Genomic DNA, 19876 nt, shown 5'->3' on the forward strand with positions numbered 1-19876 from the left:
ATCTACATAGTCAAGTCTGTGGAATTGCATGAGCTGGGAGCGATGGAAGAATTTGGCACTATATCAATATAACCAACAATAAAGTTACCTGTGGTTGCATTTTGTTACAATATATAAGTGTAGATTGTCTACATAAGTTTATTGAATAGTGTAGAAACATTAAGGGCCTCATAATGTAGCAGAGTTGTCAAAGGGAGAGATCAGCTCTACCTGGATAAATAGTATAAATAGTTTTCTTTCTGATATGTGACCAAATTATTTTCCAGTTGATTTCCAGCTATGGCCCCAAGTGTCCCACAGATCAAAAAAAGATAAGGGTCAGTTACAAGGTTGAGCTCATTCTATGTTGCTATAGTAACTGACCTCAAGCAACCCTCAGAGGACTACACCCAGTTCCCCAGGTGATATTTCGCTGTCCATGCCATCAATCCCAAGCCTTTCAAAACCCAGACTACTTAATTGTCAGGGTACTGTTTTGAAGAGTGTCTTTGTCCCAGTGGTGCCAAGGTAAGGCTAGCCGAGCTCGTTTGTGTCTCCTGAAGACACTTGGGAGAAAAGACATGGGTCCCATCTCTGCAGAAGGATATTGGGAAGCATTCTCTGGGGGTTTAAAGAAGGGTGCAACTATATCCTCCTGGATTAATTAGGAAAATATAAATGAGAAATATAGCTCAGATATTTTGTACAGTAAGAAACTTTCTTAAGTAACAAACAGTGGTGAAGTAACATCAGCCTGCATGTCTAACATTGTAGTAACAATCTCATTTGAACATTTGTTGGTCCGCTGTTTCCTGCTTGTGACCCTGTTTTGCTTATAGTCTACATGCTTCTTTGCTCAGAGCTTGGTTCTACGTTCATCTTCGTGGCAGTTAATGACAAATCAATAGTAAAACAGTGCCGTCCACCTAGAATGAAATTGTTCGTTTCCTCACACTGCTTCTATATTCTTTGGTTGCTAATGGGCTTTCTTTATAATCAGATCTTGTTTCATTTATTTGTTTTCCTAGTCTGTTTGTAGTCACTGACTAAATAACATCATGGTGTAAACTGCTTGGATTGTTTGTTTGTTTTAAATAGTGTTTTACTTGGAAATGAATTGCATAGACAACAGTTTCTTCCATTTCTCAGTTTATTGCCATGTGTTTATTCTAATATCTATATTTTTACTATTACTAGAGCACCTCTTACAGGGCCCCATTTAATTTTACCAGATTTATGACATAGTACATTAATGTTTGGTTACGCTGCATTTCACTATATCAAGATTCATTAGACATATAGGTAACTCCAGGATGTGTGCGCCTCACTGTAGCCTCCCCTTAACCGTAATTTGCTGCAATGAAGCAGAAATAATAGTATTTTTTGGAAGAGCTGCAGTGTGGGATTTACATGCTGCTATCAAGAATGAGTGTCAGATTGTCTTAAATTTCTTCACAACATGGTCTGGGACTATTTTATTTTCTTCTGTAAGGGAGAATTTTGTTTTATTAAATCAAGTTGCAGAAAGAAGTTTTAACTAACAGGAAAGACAGTGCCTCTTTATTGTTCAAATCTCTCATTTGTTATTGGTTTGATAACATGTCATTGCATGACAGTGTTAATGCACTGTTTTATATTGCCATTAATATAGTTATAATTAGAAATGCAGCTGATACAGAACATCGGTTTAATACAGCATTATTAATTATACTGCATCCTCGCCAGGAGGCTGCTATTGTCAGTTCTCTTAGTGGCTTAGAGACTCGTTGTAATATGTATTAGATGCACAGTGCTGCAACAGAAATAGCTTTATGGAGAGGCATATTCCCACTATAAAATGGGCAGAATGACAATGTAAGTGCTATTAAGCGTCCTATCAGCATATTTAGAACTATCACATAAATACGTTTGAACTTAAGAACAATAAACTGTATGCTTCACCACTGCAGTTCAGCTGGGTCTGGGCGACCCACTAATCCTCACTAACAGACAGTAAATTATGTACCTAAAAATTATAGAAATGCCTGCCTTTGACATCAGTGGGCACCACCCAGGTTTCACCTTCAGGATTCAGATAATCAGCTCTCATTCCTACTGGCTTCCCTCAAGACCAGTATGGAAATAAGTATGTGTCTGCCAGGGATCAAATGCTTTTGGAGACAAAAGTAGGTACTGAGAACATTACAGGATACTATCATCTCCCCATGATACTTTTACACAAAGCACTCTGTTCCTCTTTTGGCCTGACATAGTTTCAGCCTGACAGAATCCAGCAGGCCTGCTTGTTTTAAGCAAGAGCACATCCGATTATTTTTTTGAGAAATGAAGTGTAAAATTAATGCTTATTATTCTGAGCTTAGGGGGGGAAAGGGAAAGAAACCTTAGAATCTTGTTTGCAATGTATTGCTTGTTTGGTGTTAAAATCAATGGATCCACACACAGATACACTTAAGGAGAAATGGGAGAAGAGCTAGCAAAGCAAGCAGCAAAAATCTGCATTTTATTTTACAAATGAAAAGGGCTGCATAATTCACTTGAGTTATGTGGGACTCTCTTATGGATGCCTGTCATGTTAAAAAAAATGGAATAAAAACGAGGGAAATGATGGCATGTTTTCTTTTACTAGAGCCCACCAGCACATGCTTGAATGGCGTGCTGGCTGTCAGATGCTGCATTGTCACCATGAAGCTGTCTCACATGTGCCTATGTGATCTTATATAATTCAGGAAAGTTGTTCTCCAAAGATACACCTGTATCTCTATGCATACTCTGTTTTTCTATGTAAAATTCTGTTAAAATGCCATTGAGAAGCGAGTGATTGTAACAGCATTTCTCTCTGTATCTTTGGGCATTTTCATAGTTTGGATGCAGATGCATGAATAGAGAAATGTTTGTCGTGCTAACCGGGGTACTTTCCCTCCCGCCTCATCCCCGTTTTTCTTCCTGGATGGTTTTATAGACACAAGAAATACATAATGGACTCCTGTGGGAGTGGAATAAAAACCCCACCAGTGAGGAGAAGGCCTTATAATTCAGAAGTGGATTTGCAAATCAAAAGGTCTTGCCTCGAGTGGGATCAATTTCCAGATCTGCAGGAACCTATTATGTTTTATTATTTTTCATTCCAGGTTTAGTTTGTTATGGGTTTAACTATGTAAAATACTGCAGGGATCAGCCAAGAAAATATGCAATCAGTGTTACCTAATTAAACATGTGAAGAGCCAGAGAATATAATTTCAGTCTCGTATTGAATATTACATATATTTCACATTTTTAATTTTTCTGAAATTATAGGTATTTAGCCACAAAGGAAACATTTTTCCTAATGAGTGCTCACTCAGGACCATATGCTGTATATGAATTACAGGTGAATGGGTTTCTGAATAATACAGTATATGGAGGTTAGCAAATGAATGTCAAACATGATTTCTCTGATTCACTATTTGAAGGAATTCTTTCTATTACTATAGTATCAGCTTTGTACTTTACATGTTTATTATACTGCATTGTCGTTGTTCACAGCTATTTGGTTAAGGGTTCTACAGCATCTCCATCACAAAGCCATCTTCCTGCCTTTTTTTCCCCATGGGGTTTATTACTAAACTATGCAGATTTGCACAGAACTGAAACTGGGCACACAAGAGTCTCATGTAGGAAGCCAGGTTGGATAATACAGGAGATTGGGGGAAAGGAAGTTTTTAAAACATATTCATACTTAAATACTAAATATCTGCCCATTTTTGGTGGCTGTCCAGATCAGAAATTTCAAAAATTTCAAAATAGAATCCTTGTGTTCTCACAAATATTCTACCTCTCGGTTTTGGCCATCTAGAGAATTTCTGGAGTAGTCAGAATGCAGAGTAGAAGTACTTGGTGTCTGTACTCACACCAGTGTTTTTTCTCTTCTCTTTTCTGTCTCCCTTTTCTGTTTTTACTTCCTTCCCATCCTCTCTGTCTGTCTTCCCCCCCCCCCTTCCCTCAATCTCCCTCTTCTTTCTCCATGAAACATTACAAAGAAAAAGGATAGCATTTCCCCCTCCAGTCTAAACTGGCTATGCACACTGTGGGGCCTTTATTGCGTATTCTGCAGTCATTTTATGAATAGAGGACCACAGTGCAGATCAGGGTAGAGAAACGTGCCCTACATGTTAGAGGTGCCTGGCATCCCCTCTGTGGGAGGAGCTATCCATTCATGCTTCACTGATGCTGCCTCTTCTCCTCAAGCATTTCTTGTCATCAGCATTCTGCTCTCTGCTCTGTATGTGTTACAGACAGTATGGGGAACAGAGCACCAATTATAACTGCAATTCGGGAGCTTACCTGTTTTTGGAGCAGCGTAGACAGCTCCTAACAATGGCCCAGGCATAGCTCACTACTGCACAAGTCACCACTTACAGATTTTTTTTAATATCCTCTTGGTGAGGTTAGGGCCCTTTAAGACACATGTACTCTGGGAATTCTCTCCAGCTGCATGCCACCAACCCTCCCCTGCTGGCCCTGTTTTCAACAAAAAGCCAGGTTCTAATATGCAGGCTATGTGTGTGTCTGAGCTATTACAAGTACATAATGGCTGCTCCATTTGCTTTCACTGTTACCATACTACTGTTATTTAACTTGTTACTTTGTAAGGGCTTTGAGATTCCTTACGTTTCAAAGGCCTTATGGAAAACAATAATTTTCCTCTGTTCAGTCATTTTAAGGTTATAAAAAGGTAATATAAAAGCAATTATAAACAGAGATTTTCTATGCTCTTTCTCAAATTATTTGAAGGATGAAAGTACATTTAGCAGGAGGTTATTTCATAGTACTATAATCACTTCTTGCTATTCTGAAACTAAAAATGTAAATTAGATGAGATTTTGAGATGAAGACATAAAGTAGTGCATATCTCATAGGCCAGAACTTGATTTTTTAAAATATATTTTCATGAGAAGACAAATATTTGGCTGGTATTTACAAAAAACACTTGTAAAAACTGTGGGCATATTTACTGGCATGCACAAAACAGGTATTGTGTACACAATCTCCCCTGATCTTCCCCCTCTCCCCCCACCCAAATACAGATTATTTCATTTGTATTTCTGGGAGTCTTTTGAAATGTTATTCCAATATCGCACAATATGTCCTAACTGCACAAAACACCAAAAATGACAAATTAATGTATTAGGTTAATATGCTGGTAAAATAATAATAGTGAATGTTTATCTATTAATAAACCAAAATTTAAGGGGATTTTTAAATAGGTTCTTTGTATTCAGAACATCTCCATGAAAGATCTGTTCAAAACAAATATATATGAAAGGGAAATTCAATTTAAAAATGCCATTTAAATACCATCAGTGGTCTCACTTCAACCTCAAAAAGGCATTACATATAAAATGAAGGCTGAGTTAGCCGTGTATTTCTGCTATTCCCTGATAGTTTCCTCTCCTCCTCCTCCTATATACTTGCAATGTAATCTGAGGTGAAGATGGGATTTCACTCTGTTTGTAGTGGTGGTGGTTGAATTCACACTGTTCAATTTGTTTTAAATGCTGTTTGAGTGTTTAATAATAGATATCCAGAGCAACAATGTTCTGCCTTTGTGGTAAGATGCAAGGTGCAAAGGTACAATATTGTCACAAGCCTGTAAACAGGAGTATATGTTACTGGTGGTTTGATCACAGCATCACTTTCATCACAGCTGAAAATAAATGCCCCTAAATTTGACTTGCGGCTGTACACCTGAATACATTGTACAAGTGACTGTGTGTGCTTTTGTAATAGGGACACAGAAATTGTAATGTCTTTGGGTCCTTGAAGCTGTGCAATCCAGCTTTACCATTTCTAGCAGACTGCTGCATTTCAGACACTAATCTGCTGTGTCACTAACAAGTTGTATCATTTGAACCTTGCAGAGGAAGGCATCAATCATGAGTGCAAGCTGTGTAACCAGATGTTTGACTCTCCAGCAAAGCTTCTGTGTCACCTGATTGAGCACAGCTTTGAGGGGATGGGAGGCACATTCAAATGCCCTGTTTGTTTCACAGGTAAGACAGTAAGACCTAGACAAGCCTCAGTGTGCATGGCTTGATCCAGAAATGACACACAGGGGATTTTTAAAATACAGTATTCCATTCCTTGGAAAAATACTCTGCTTGAAAACGTTTAAAATATCATCAGTCTAAAACTGGAGCTAGGAATGAAGAAGAGCACCATGATTTTTTGACACCCTGCATCAGTTCCCAAACTCAAGAAGCTAATAACAGCCCTTTTGAAATTACATTTGTTGGGTAGAATGTGATAGTTCTTGTGAGATAAGGACCTACTCCTGTGCACCCCTCACTCATGTGAGTGCTTTTTACATACCCAACTAGCCTGTAGTCAGTTCTCAGTGGAAGTACTCATGTGAGTAAAGGGCTGGTAAGATCAAGCCCTAAAACTGTATAGGTTGGACAACTGCTGTATTCATTTTTTTCATTGTAAGACCAGAATCTGCCCTCAGATACATATGCCCAGGTCCTGTTTTTTCTATGTAGAGCACATATCTAAAATCTTGCTGTTTATCCTTCTTTTGTAGTTAACTTTAAGCTGTCTCTGCAAAGCAAATTTGGATGATCTTGGTTAAAGCGACTGTAGGATCTGTTGAATGCTCTATATGCTTTTTTTAAAATTGCAATGAACGTCTTGTATTTGAAAAATGTTAAAGTAATGCTGGATGTGTACATGACATCTGTCTTTCATTTCCTACGTGTGTGACTATGAGCTAAGTAAAAAATGAAGGATTGAATCATGAGGGGCACGCGGCACCCGCAGTCCCCCTTAACTTCAGTGGAAGTCGCAGGTGCTCATGACCTCTCAGAATTTGATCTGCAGTTTGAGAGACTGCAGTTTGTAGTTTTGGACTTAATTTGTCCTTTTCTGGCTGTTTACACTGAAAGCTCAGCTTGTGTACACGTACTCTCTGGAGCCATGGGAGCTAAGCCATGCCCACTATGTACCCACTAGTTTCAGGCAGGTCTGTACTCTGCATGGCTAAGCCTTGTCTCCGTTGCCCATGCTACTGCAGCTACACTGCTGTTCATACCTGTGCTAGCTCAATGAGGCTCATATGAGTATGGATACATGAGCAGGGCAGTCACACCCCTACCTAGTAGTGTAGATCTAGCCTCTGAGACATGCTATGAAATAAATCCTTAATAGTATTTCTTTAAATTCAGTTAGTAAGAAGCTACTTTTGCATATTGCATAGGTCTAGAACCCATAAACATTGATCTAGAATGAGATGTGAAGTAGGCTGAGAAATAAACTTAACCAAATAAATCATAAACTCAGCGTGCTTAATTTCCAAACTCTACCAGACAAAATCAGAATAACTTTCAGTTCAAAATTATAAAAATGCTTAGGTGTAACAGTATTTATGGTATTAAATCCTATCTCTTCTATTCTATATGGACAAAATAGATATACAGGTTGTCTTTGCAACAGACTACATCTGCAGGTTCACACTTCCTTTGTAGTCTGCCAGAAATGTTGCATTGGTCACACATCTTCTGGATTAACCCCCTACTGGTTCAATTCTCTACTGGTTCAATTCTCCTGCATTATAAATAAATCTCATGCACTTATGATTGGCTCACAGCTCCCTGCAAAAGAGGTGACACCCTTTTTTCGATTATACAATTGGGTTCATCCAATTATGTATGGAGAGCAGTGACTTTATGGTGGAATATCAAAAATCTATATGATATTTAGAGTCTATTATAACTAAGCTAAACATCATTCTTTAAAACTTAAATTATTAATATTGTCCACTCTTGCAGGATAATTGTACTGAAACAGATATTGATGATTTATTGATAAATATCATTCGACCTTTTAGGATTACAGCCATAATAAATGTGCAGCAAATATGGGGAAGAAGTTACCTAAAGCAAACTTAACCTCTGATTACATTGTATTATTTCAGTTTTTGTACAGGCAAACAAACTGCAGCAGCATATCTTTGCAGTCCATGGGCAGGAGGATAAAATTTATGACTGTTCCCAGTGCCCACAGAAGTTCTTCTTTCAGACAGAACTTCAGGTATGTTTTTGAAATGAGTAAATGCAAACTGACAGCAATTATTTTGTTTGTATGTAATAACCCTCTCATCACTGCTCGGCTTTTAGACCATTTCTTTAACCAATGCATAACCATGGTTTTCCCTCCCTCTTTGCAACAGCAGCAAACTTTCCTACTCTCTCTTTCTCTCTCTCCCCGTGGGTGCTATCAGGAGAAAGGGATCTCTGAGCCTGGCTGGCATAAAATAAGACAAGACAGATATCATGATTCTTTATGAGTATTTCTCTTGACAGTAGCATTGCTACATACTGACATGTCTACATGAAGCACTATGTAAATAATTTCTTTTTCTCTATTAATAATGTAGGGAATGATTAACACACAAAGACTAAACTAACGTTATGACATTCCTCCTTCCCCAGTGTTAAGTAAAAAGTAAAGGAATCGTACCTATCTAGGTACACGAGCAAAATGTACGTGCTACTTAAACATAGAATTCTAATCAGACCAGCCACAGCCGCAAAGGCATAGTAGTATGTAGCAGATTGTTAAAACTAGGCACTACAGTCCAATTTCACTGCTGGCATAAGTGGATGCAGCTCCATTGATTTCAGCCTTCCCAAAGTGTGCGTGTGAGACAGAAGTATGCATTGCACTTTTTCAAAAGACTGCGCAGATCCAGATTCCCCTGGCCCTCCTGAAGGCAGTAGGTCTGCCTCAGGCACAAGGGCTCTGGGAGCTCCCTCAGGGCAACTGCTGGAGGAGTTCTAAGGAGCAGTGTTGGGAATCATAGAAGTATAAGGCTGGAAGAGGCCTCAAGAGGTCATCAAGTCTAGCCCCCTGCTCTGAGGCAGGGCCAAGTAAATCTAGACCATCCCTGACAGATGTTTGTCCAACCTGTTCTTAAAAACCTTCAGTGATGGGGATTCCACAGCCTCCCTTGGAGGCCTATTCCAGAGCTTAGCTACCCTGAGAGTTAGAAAGTTTTTCCAAATATCTAACCTAATTCTCCCTTGCTGCAGATTAAGCCCAATACTTCTTGTCCTACTTTCAGTGAACACAGAGAACAATTGATCACAGTTTTCCTTATAACAGCCCTTAGCATATTTGAAGACTGTTATCACGTCCCCCCTCAGTCTTCTTTTCTCAAGACTAAACATGACCAGTTTTTAAAATCTGTCCTCATAGGTCAGATTAGTGTTGAATCAATTATGCTTAAAATTAAGTTTTGACCTTCAGTGTTAAACCCGTTGAAATGCAGAGAACCTGCCATAGTGCTGTAACTTTGTGTTAATCTAGCAGCAGAGAAAAGCCCTGCATATCTAATTATCACATAGGAGAATTGACTACCAGAGCTTTAACTTTTAAACAGATACACAGAGGTTCTCAGTCTGGCCTTCCTTATCATACATATTTTACCTTTTTAGAATTTCTGCCAAAATACTGCTCCTGTCCCCTGGTAAATGTAATCTTTTTATAGAATGATGCTGTATGCCTCATTTAAATCTATTAGCTTTATAAACCATGATTTACTTAAACTTTGGAGGGTTTTTATTTATCTTGCTGAATTCCCAAGTTGCTGCCTCTTGTGTCGTGCTGTCATGCAGTGGAAGGATGGTTGATCTTTTCACTTTGTTGATTTTATATTTTTTCTCCCAGGGGAATCTTTTCTTTCCCTTGTTCTAGCAACCTCATTTGCATAAGTGTACAAAAGTTTTAACTATACCTTGTTAATATTTTAATAAATAATTTTGTTTTTGTGATTTCTCACTGTGTAGGTTTTAGAAGATAATATTGGCTTACAAAGCGAGCTTGGCTTTTCCTCCCCTTTTTCATTTAAAGTGGTCTTTGGTCAAAATGCCAGCACAATTAAAATGGGTGCAGTGGCTTCCTAGGTCACTGCATTAACCTTTTAAATCAGATGGTCAGATACAGAGAACCTTGTTAAATTATAGTCTTAACGACCAATTGCTTTTTGCAATTAACCATTTTAATTACATAGTGTTCGTATTCTGAAGTGTTGTGCATAGCAAAACCTATGCAAATAGCAGCTTTCATCCAATAAATTTGAATCATAATTGTAATTTTCAGTTTTTACACAGGATATGTGTGCATTTAAAATTCCTGTGTTCATAATAATTATACAAGTAATTTTAAATGGTGTTGGCTGAATGAAAATTCAATGTTTAACTGCACAGTTTTACTCTTGAATTTAGTGGTGACTCAGAATAGGGTGTTTACTTGAAGTAGGGGGTTTTATTGATTGAAATAACTGAGCCAAGCAAGGCACAGAGTATGTGAATACATTAGTTATGAAGACTTTTGAACTAGCAACCTTATTTAGCATGATTAACTCATCAGTTGCTTATTTGTAGGTTGCCTGTTTTAAATTCCTTGGCTGTTTATTAAATTTTTCTCTGCTAGTTGAGAAATGAAGATTTAGTATTACTTAGTGAGCCAATTGTTTAGCTGCTAATAACAGTTTAACGTGCATAGACCTTTTAGTCTCTTAGCAGTGCAATTTCTCCTGTATGTTAAAGTCTCCTTCCATCAAACAGTTATGCTTGACAAATCTGACTTTTCAATTCTAACCTTGCTTTCCAACTGGTGTAAATTAGGAATAACTCATTTTAAGTCAGAATCAGACGTGTTCTATTTTATTTTACTTTCTTGTATTTTTTTGTGAAATCACTAACATATGTAAAAAATCTTAGTATTACATTACAAGGAAAATCTTTCCATTGAGCCCCTTTGGTTACGGAGGGCAGGAAAAAGGGAGGAGAGTGGGGAGAAGGGCATATATTGGGAGAAAAAACTACCGTAATTAATTTTGCAACTGTAATGGCATGCCATAAGTTAGCCCTGCTGCTGTGTGACTATTTTTAAGCAGATTCCTTAGGTATAGTATGACATAAAGGGGCATATATGGACCATGTTAGAAAGGAGATTGTCATTTCAAATTCACATTTCAATAGTTTGGAAAAAAATTCAAGTTGCTGCATCAGTAGCACTTTTCAAAGCACCCTTTTCATTTCTAAATTAATGGTTGCATTTTAATACATGAGCTTTGAAGTTGCAGGGAGTCAGGTGGAGCCAAAAGGCAAAATCCTGTTCTCAGTTACCCTGATGTAATTCCAGAGTAACTTCATAGACGCCCATGTAACAAAGAATAGAATTTGGTCCTGCTTGTTTAATATTGCAGCACTTCCACCATAAAAAGGAAAATGGAAAACATTGTAAGGATAAATACATTATGATTTATAGTGTGTAAAGACGTCCCACATAAGAGAGGGTAGATACAAAACAATGGAACATGCCATTCTAGGTGGAAAATAATGGTGAAACAAAATAGCAGATCTATGATTATACTGAGCATTTAGCAGCAAATTAGTGCAATATTATACATTCTGAAAGCTCAGGATGATAGCTAGTCAAGCTTTGACATCTATGAATGTGATGAAAGTCTCATGCCTTGTAAATATTTTTTCCATTTAATGACACTTAATAGAAGTAAATTTACGCATAACCTATAATACTTTGGTTCTGTAGTACTTCATTCTGCCTTCTGAAATTTATTTAATGAAACAAGTGTAGACTTATCTCAGGAGTTAAATGAAAATTGAATTTAGCCTTATTCATACTACAGAGAGACGAAAGAAGCCTTTGTGAAACAGAGGATGATCTTTAGGACCTATATTACAAACTAATCATTAGCTGCTGAGTGTGCCTTTAATGTACTGCCCTGCCAAAGCTGAAATAGTGTACAGCACAGCCATACTTTGGAAACAAACTAGTGAAAGTACTTTGCCCCCTGAAATGGTAGTCTTCAGACTTATACTGAAGTAGGGAACCCTGCCAAGTTAGAAGACAGACTGAAATCATGACACATGTTGGGTGTTGATAGTTAAACTTGTGTTGTTAAGCCGAGTTGCGAGATCTAAATTCTTAATTGCTTGCATTAAGAATTGCATTAAGCAAATTGTGAATGAATAGTGATTTTTAGAGGAAACTCAAGGAGGGTTTTCATCTGTGCTCTTTGCCCCACTGTTTTTCCAAGGAGCCATGGCATAACCAATAAAATATTTGTATTTAAAGGATTAATTCCAGCTGTTTGCTTGTGTGCTGCTAATCATACCATTTCCCTCTAAATGATTACAATTGATGAAAACTAAAGCAAGGGATATAATAAACAATGCACATAATCCAGGTACTGCGCTAACAAGGTATCTGCCAGTTCCTTCCTAGTGCAGGTGTTCTGGTGCCTGCTAGGAAAGAGAGACTTTCCTTTCTGTTCAGATTTGAAGATAAGTCAAATCACTGAATTAAGGGAGCTTCACTGGAAGATTTTTCTGTAATTTTAAGTGCCAAATTCCTTTAAATGTCAACACATCAAAGGAAAAAGGATGCCATGGCCCATTGGCTAGCATCATCATTTGTTTTTTCCTTTTCAGTGTATATCAAAAGCTGCAGGTTTAAGCCATAAACTGGCAAAAATTGCTACACACAAGCTGCACTCATTACATTAACAATGATTTGTCACTAATGTTCTCTAAGGGCTTGATCCAGTGCCCATCAAAGTCACTGGTAGCCTTTCCATCGATTTCAGTGGGCTTTGGATTAGGCTCTAAAACGGCTTCCTTAAAGGGGAAGAATAATCTGTCTTTGCATATATAATGGAGGGTAGTATCAGTTAAATATCTGATATGTCCTCCAGAGAGGGGATATATCCTGCCCCTGTTAATGGAACTACTCGATCTAATAAATCTTTGATTCTTATGATGCTAATAATCTTGGGCTCGATTGTGGCTTGGTCTAACTGGGCCAGATAAGGTAGTGTAGCTATATAGCCACATCAGTTTTCCTTTGATTGTGTCTCTGGGTACAGCAGGAGATTAGGGTGAGGAGTGGAGGGAAGTCATGGCTCCCCCGCAATCCAGCAGCCAGTGGAGCTGGCTGGGTATTAGTGGGGGACCAGGCTTTGCCCTGAAAAGAATTGCAGCAAAGTTTCTGCTGCCCTCCAGAGCAAGAGGGCAGGAATTGAGCCTCTCAGAAGCCCAGTTTCTTCCTCTGGGAGCATCACAGCTGCATTCTTCCCCCTTCTTAGGGCTGAACCTAAAAGCTCAACTTAGCCCTTAGTAATCAGCGCACAAATATAAGAGTTACAAAATCTAGATTCTGTTCCCGGCTTTATTATTTCGCTCTGTCCCCTTGGGCATTTAATGTCTCTGTTTCAGGTCTGGAAAATGGGGGTAATAGTACTTACCAACTTCTCAGTGCTGTGGTGAGGCTTAATTAAACATTTTGTAAAATGCTATGATATCCTCTTCCAAACGGCCCTCTCTATACATGCAGACATTTCAGAAATTGAGAATAAAGCTCCTAGTTGCATCAGTGATGTAAACCCAGGCCTGAATTGTTTGAGGAGGTTTCACAAAACACCTGGTTGAAGTACTGTTTGCTCAAAAAAAAAAAAAAAAAAATTTGACACCATCCTAGAACCTGAGCTGTGAGTGTGGCAAAAAAGTAGCACTTTCCTTTATGATCCTCATGCTGTGTTTTACAGTTTGTGCTTGGCTTAGATATTAAATCCCAGGAGACTCTTTCTGGAAACAACCCATAATAAATTATTTCTTAATTTGGTGAAAGGCATTAATTAATTCAGTACATAATTTTGCTGTTTTTTCAGGTGAGGTGTGTGTTTCTTTAAAACAGAAATCCCATCTTTGTCTTTCAACTATCGGTGGGCTCTTAAGACCTAGCAATTCATACATTTTTCCTGCTATCAGAACGTCAGTCTTCCTCTAAAATCAGACAAATGAACCAGACAGTACTGTAGCAGACTTGGTTAGTGTTAAAACAAGTTGATTAGCCAATGTGCTTGGAGCGTTTTTAATGTTTAATCATTATTAGTTATAAAACTAATAAATTACAAGAAAAACAAGACCCATTCCAGTCATATCACTGGGCTTTCAGTCAGATAATTATAACTAACAATAATTAAAAATTAAAAGTGCTTTAGGCGCATACCCATCATATTTAGTCTGTCTGACTGCACATCCTTTATGTATTGCAAAAAAGGAAGTTCTGCTTATGGTATATTGTCAAGATTGGAAAGAAAACTGTCGTTAGGTCTCTGGTTTTCAGAGTGCAGGTATATGCTCAGTTGAGGAGGAACATGTCATTGGCTCCAAATACTTATTTTGGTGCTGGTGAAACCCATCATTAATTTCCAAATTTAAGAAATATGGGCATGAGTTATTGAGGAGTATACTTATTGGCTCCGTTCCAACTAATATGTAACTTTTATATTAGTAGTCACCGCGCTTGGCATCTAGAGTCTATTCCTAGTTCTGAAACCAAGAGTGCTTGCCACTATGCCCCTCATTGTGGCTTGGCAATGTGCTTTTGTCATGGAACAAGACATTACACTTTCTGTGTGCACATCCGTTGTCAAGAAGGTAATCTGCGCTGAAGATGATGGACTGACTTGACATGTTCAGAGAAAACATTGACATCCATGCACTAATTGACTACTTCTCCAGGAAGGTGCATAACTTGGTCCGTATGTTATTTAATGCATTCTGTCTTGCTTTCTGGGGTTTTTTTGTGTGCTGCCAATAGAGTCTGTCTTCCAGATATAAGTGAAAGAGGAGGCCTTGCTTTGTGTCTTAGAATAAAACCTCATATCCCGGCTCATATCCCAGTTCCCCTCCAAAATCTGTTGCTTCAGTCTCTGTTCCTTTGTTCTCACTGAGTACGGTGAATCAAGTAGGCATCGTTGGGTGCCACTGCAACTCCAAGGATAGGGGATGGAGTCTAACATACTTCCTCTTCAGTCTCTGAGATGACAGCTTTGATTTCTTTTATCACTTGAATGGTAACATTTTAGGAAAATGAATGTAGAGAGCAAGTGAATAAGTAAATGGATGCCTAATGACCTCTCTGGCAAAAGCAGGCGTCAGTGGCAAGGAGTCTTGGAACAAACAGATCATGTATTGCCTGCTCACTGTCCTTGCCCCCTTCTAGCTGTGAACAGAGAAGGTTGCAGAGATCTTGTATTGGCTTGTGTCTTGATTTGGTTAAGGAACACATCATTTATCCTTTAGTTACTCAAAGAAGATTCTGATCAGCATATCAAAAATCTGCATCTGCATTATATGGCATCTCCTGTGTCATTTCAGCAAGATCCAGTGTGAGCTCTCAGGCTAACAAAGATTCACCTGAGACTGAGCTTGGAAATTACTGGTATTTCAGCACTCTGTTCTGTACCATAAAAAGTCCCTCTGCTTCAAATACTGTTAATGCTATCGTGTGACTCACCCTGGCTAACAAAGTGTACATAACTTCACATTAGCACGTGGAGAATACCCAGCAGTGATGCAGAGTGAAAGAAAAGGGTGTCAGGTGAAAGCCATCGGTTGAGTCATTAATGCACTGAAGTGCACCCAAGTGTCAACATGTGTGATCAAGTGTAAGGAGGCATGTAGTTCCAATGTGGCAGTGCTGGCAGAGAGATGGGACTTCCTACAGGAGAGATGGCACTTGGAACTGCTATTTAGGCTGCCCATCTAAACCTATTGTTGCCTGTCATCTATGCCCTAGGGCAAGGGTCCAACCAACTTTTGAGCAGGCACCATGCCATCCTAACAGATGGCCATGAGTGTAAGCAGCCAAGAGACAATGTATATGCATCAGTTATATTTACTGAAAGCACAGTCCCTTGACGGAAACATCCAAATGACAATTCTGAGCTTAGATGCCTTTAGTTAAATGAATATGGAATTGCAAATCTGACTCTAAGCGAGAATAATGTATATATGTTGCAAAGTAAACCCTATGACACACAACTGTGTGTGTGGTTATATATATACACGCACATGCACACCCAGACAAATGTGTTGAATACAGTGTCCAGTTCAAGGGCTCTGTCATGATATTCACAACTCTCCCGGAAAGTGACCCTAAGTACCTAGAGAGCTCCTTCTCCTCTGTGATCATGGCTTCCAGTGACAGCTGTGTTCCACTAGAACTATGAAACTGCCAACCAAGGGGAGAGGCACAGGAGCTCTGGAAAGAGAACTTTCACAGGAGCTGGACCTAGACTATATAATTCACTGCCACAAGGGATGATCGTGTCCATGGAAATAAGTGAAAAATTCGTCTGTTTGGTTTTCCCTCACAAACACACATGCCTCTTTCCAATAGTACAGTGAGGGAGACCATGTGCTTACTTAGATAGGTGGGCGGGGGGGGGGGGGAGTGTAATAAATTCATCTCGCTCAGAGCTAGATTTGAGTTTCCACATCCCTTTTATGACAGAAAAAGAAAAATATGATTGATGGAAAAGACTCTTATTTTATTTTTAAATCGTTGCTTACCCAAAAAACTATAATTGATGTACTCCTAACATATATCCTGGGGAAAGCGTGCTTGCATACTTTAAAGGTTTTTTTCCTTTGATAAGTTATGGACTCTGTTTGAATAGGACTTGGTAGTGCTCTTGAAATAAGTGTTTTAAAGAAACCTTTAAATAAATAATTCTGTACTCATATCAGTGGAATAAGGATCCATTCATACTGTATGAAAATAAATAAATAAATCAAGCGTGTTTCACTTCCAGGTATACTAATGTCTTCCCATCTTGTTGGAACTAGAATACATTGGACTGTTTTACTATTAAATATCCATTCATGACCAAATGGAGATGGCCCAGGAGAAAAAATGAAAGGTGGATTTTTTTTTCTGGAAGACCAGATTGCACTCTCTGGTCTGGCAATAACAATTACTAATGACATTTAGAGAGAAATTAACTATGAGAAATGCAAGGTGGCATTTCAGCGGTGCCAGTCAGTAACATTGCATCAGAGCTCACAGGAGAGAGGAGAAAAAGTTTATGGATGGAAAATTAATTTTGTTATGTCAACAATTAACCAACACCTTTTCTTCACTCTAGCACATTATCACAAATTACAAGTGTGACAGAATATAGCAGCTCAGCAGAGGGATGAAATGGTACTTTAAAAGCCATGCTCCTAGAGACAGTTTCACCAGCCTGTGTTTCATTCCACTTTGTTCAACAATGAATGATAGCATTGGAAATCAGACTGACTGGGGAGGAAGAATTAGCTCTTGACTCTGTAGGGACAAAGATTATCAGTCATCCTCATCAGTACCAGCGGTTTTCAGACTTCGTGAGCTGAGCCCCCCCTTTGAATTACGGTTGTTGGTTGTGCCCTCCCAACCCAGACAAAAATAGACACAATGCCTTCCCCGCCCCTCTCGGGTCTTCAGGATGTGGCAAGACTCATGCAACAGTCTCTGGGAGCGGAGCCAATGCTGGGCGCGGAGGATGCCGGGAGCGGAAAGTGGCGCAGCCGCAGCGGATGTTGACACTGACCCACAGGCTAGGTGACCCACTGAGGTAAGTCAGGGGGTGGAGCTGGTACTGCCACCCTGCCATGGAGGGCTGTCTAAAGCCTCGCTTGGCATTGCTGCTCGCCTCCTTGGACATTCCTCTGGATCCCCCTGAGGGGTGGGGGGAAGCACGCCCCGCAGTTTGAAAACCTCTGATCTGTACAAAAAATTACAGTATAGTTCTGCAGCACCTTCTATCTGCAGATCTGAGAGTGTTTTAGAAACACTAATGAATTAAATTTCTCAGCACCTTTCCTAGGTCAATGTTATCCCCAGTTTACAAATCAGGGTGGCAGTTAAGTATCTTGCCCAAACCCACTGAGGAATTTTTTTGGCAGAGCCAGACATAGACCCAGATCCTTTAACTCCCAGGCCTGTATGTTAATCATAAGGTCATCATCTCGCTCTGTGAGGTAAATAATACGTGCCTCTGCATGGAACCCCTTTTCCTGCTTCGTCCATTGCGCATTCACACAGGAGACACCCATTACCCATAGCGGGGCTGTGGGTGATAGCTGCAGGTGGGACTGTGGGGATGACAGCTGGCACCTGCTGCTGGTGAGGGGACTAGCTTGATAAAACTGTGAAGGAGCACTGGCTAGTCCATTTAAAGGAGAAGTAGGTCCTGGTACCCAGTATTTTCCTTCCAGTACTCAGGAGTAGTATGGCTTACAGAACCATAATACTTCCTGGTACTGGTACTCAGGCAGTGCACCTCCTCCCCTTTCCCAGCATGGAGGTGTTTTGTCAGAGCCCTACTTTAGTCCTAGACTATATTTCAAGTAGCAAATTCTTCAGATCTGCAATTAGACGACTTCTAATAAAACTGAGCTACTGTTTTTTCTCCAGATTTCTACAAATTCTCCCCCTGTGTCTACACCTCTGTCCACCCAGTGGGGGAAAGAAGAGGGGATATCTAACAAAGCCACTGCTGTGATTTTCTGTTGCTTTCCTGGCTACTGTAACAAATAGCTTGTGGTCTAATAGTTGATTAATTCTGGTTCCTCCTGTAGGTGTCGTTATAATTTAAAAAATTATTTGAGATTTTTAAAGGATCATGGAGTCGTACATTTGAAGGGGCAGAACATACACATAATTTAAGGAACTACTGGAGCTTGTTCCACCTCTCTGGTTAAATAGCTCATGGAAACTGGTGTGTAGCATGCTTTTGAAAGAGCAGTCCCTTCATTTGCTTGCTGCTAGAGCAAAACTAGGTTGCTTGTCCAGACATAACAATATATGCCTGAGTGTTTTCACAAGAAACGTCTAGATCATTACATATAATAGGTCTCAGCTGCAGTTTTGATCACTGAAGCATGCACACAATTCATCACAGCAAATTAGGTACGTCTTTGTAACTTATCTTTCTGCAATTTGCTGGCACTTTTGGAGAGCTGAAACTTATATTGTATGTGCTGCAGAAGCCATTTCAGATCAAATATGCTGTGTTTATTGTCGGAGAACAAGGATTCATTAATAACAAAAACATGGAGCATTCTGTGTTTCTGTTCCAGCATCTTGCAGAACCAGCCGTAGTACCAGCAGAGATCCCTGGCCACATTCATTATTTATCTATTTTAGTGAAGTTCTTGTCTGCAGTAAAAGAGATGTAAGCTTGAACATATCAGATTGTTTGTGCCAAGACCTATACTATAGCCCTTTCAAGAAACCCGAGGCATCCTTCATTCTAAAATCATTACACAGGCCATTTATCTGATTGGCTTTTGTCCTGTCTGGCTTGCTAAAATGTTGCTTGTTCTTTAAAAAGCTCAATTTGACCTTTTTAAAAGAAAAGGCACTTGCTATTTTTATTTTATTTATTTATTTATTTTTTGCCAAGTGAACCAAAACCAAACCTTACATCACTGGAAATAGACATTCAAAAGCCTCACAGGTATTGAAAAGCATTAACTTTATTTCTAGAAGAGGACAGATGCTGGTGGACTTGGAATTACATTTTAGTGGATTCATCAGTATCAGTCAATTGTCAGTCTGTATGCAAATAGATATGTTTGAAATAGTTAATATGAATGTATCCTCTGGATTTTTTACAGTAGCATTCAGACCAGCAGTATTTGAACTTCTGGTTTGGGTTTGTTTTTGTTTTGTTTTGTTCTTTTTGGGAGAGATGAGGGAAATATTGGTTGTGTTCATAATTGCAGGGCTTTCCTATGTATAATAAGGTTCTTGGTGTTCAAATATACAGATATGTTGCTGACTTAAAAGCAAGATGGCAAAATATTCTAGAAGAAATTCCCAACACTGCTGCAGGAAAAAATAAACATCTCAATCTCAACATAGCTAAACCCCGGTGGACTGAGAAAATCCTTTTCAGTGGCCAGGTATTTTTAACTCTGTGTATGAGATTGATACACACATACCTAGCTATTTGCATCTATTATCAACTACCCTCTAATTGGTTTTATTTCTTCCAACAGAA

General features: G+C 39.1%; 1 protein-coding gene across 10 annotated transcripts in view; it reads left to right on the forward strand.

Annotated features, from left to right (window-relative positions):
- The window catches only part of ZNF423 (zinc finger protein 423), a 317131-nt gene that overhangs the window by 284348 nt on the left and 12907 nt on the right, over positions 1–19876 (forward strand). For all 10 annotated transcript variants that reach the window (XM_037877860.2, XM_043526243.1, XM_043526245.1 and 7 more), the window contains 2 exons: positions 5877–6008; positions 7928–8043. In XM_037877860.2, coding sequence (XP_037733788.1) covers positions 5877–6008; positions 7928–8043 — 248 coding nt within the window. The remainder of the gene's footprint in view (positions 1–5876; positions 6009–7927; positions 8044–19876) is intronic.

Source organism: Chelonia mydas, chromosome 12, assembly GCF_015237465.2.
Source record: "Chelonia mydas isolate rCheMyd1 chromosome 12, rCheMyd1.pri.v2, whole genome shotgun sequence".
Classification (NCBI taxonomy): Eukaryota; Metazoa; Chordata; order Testudines; family Cheloniidae; genus Chelonia; species Chelonia mydas.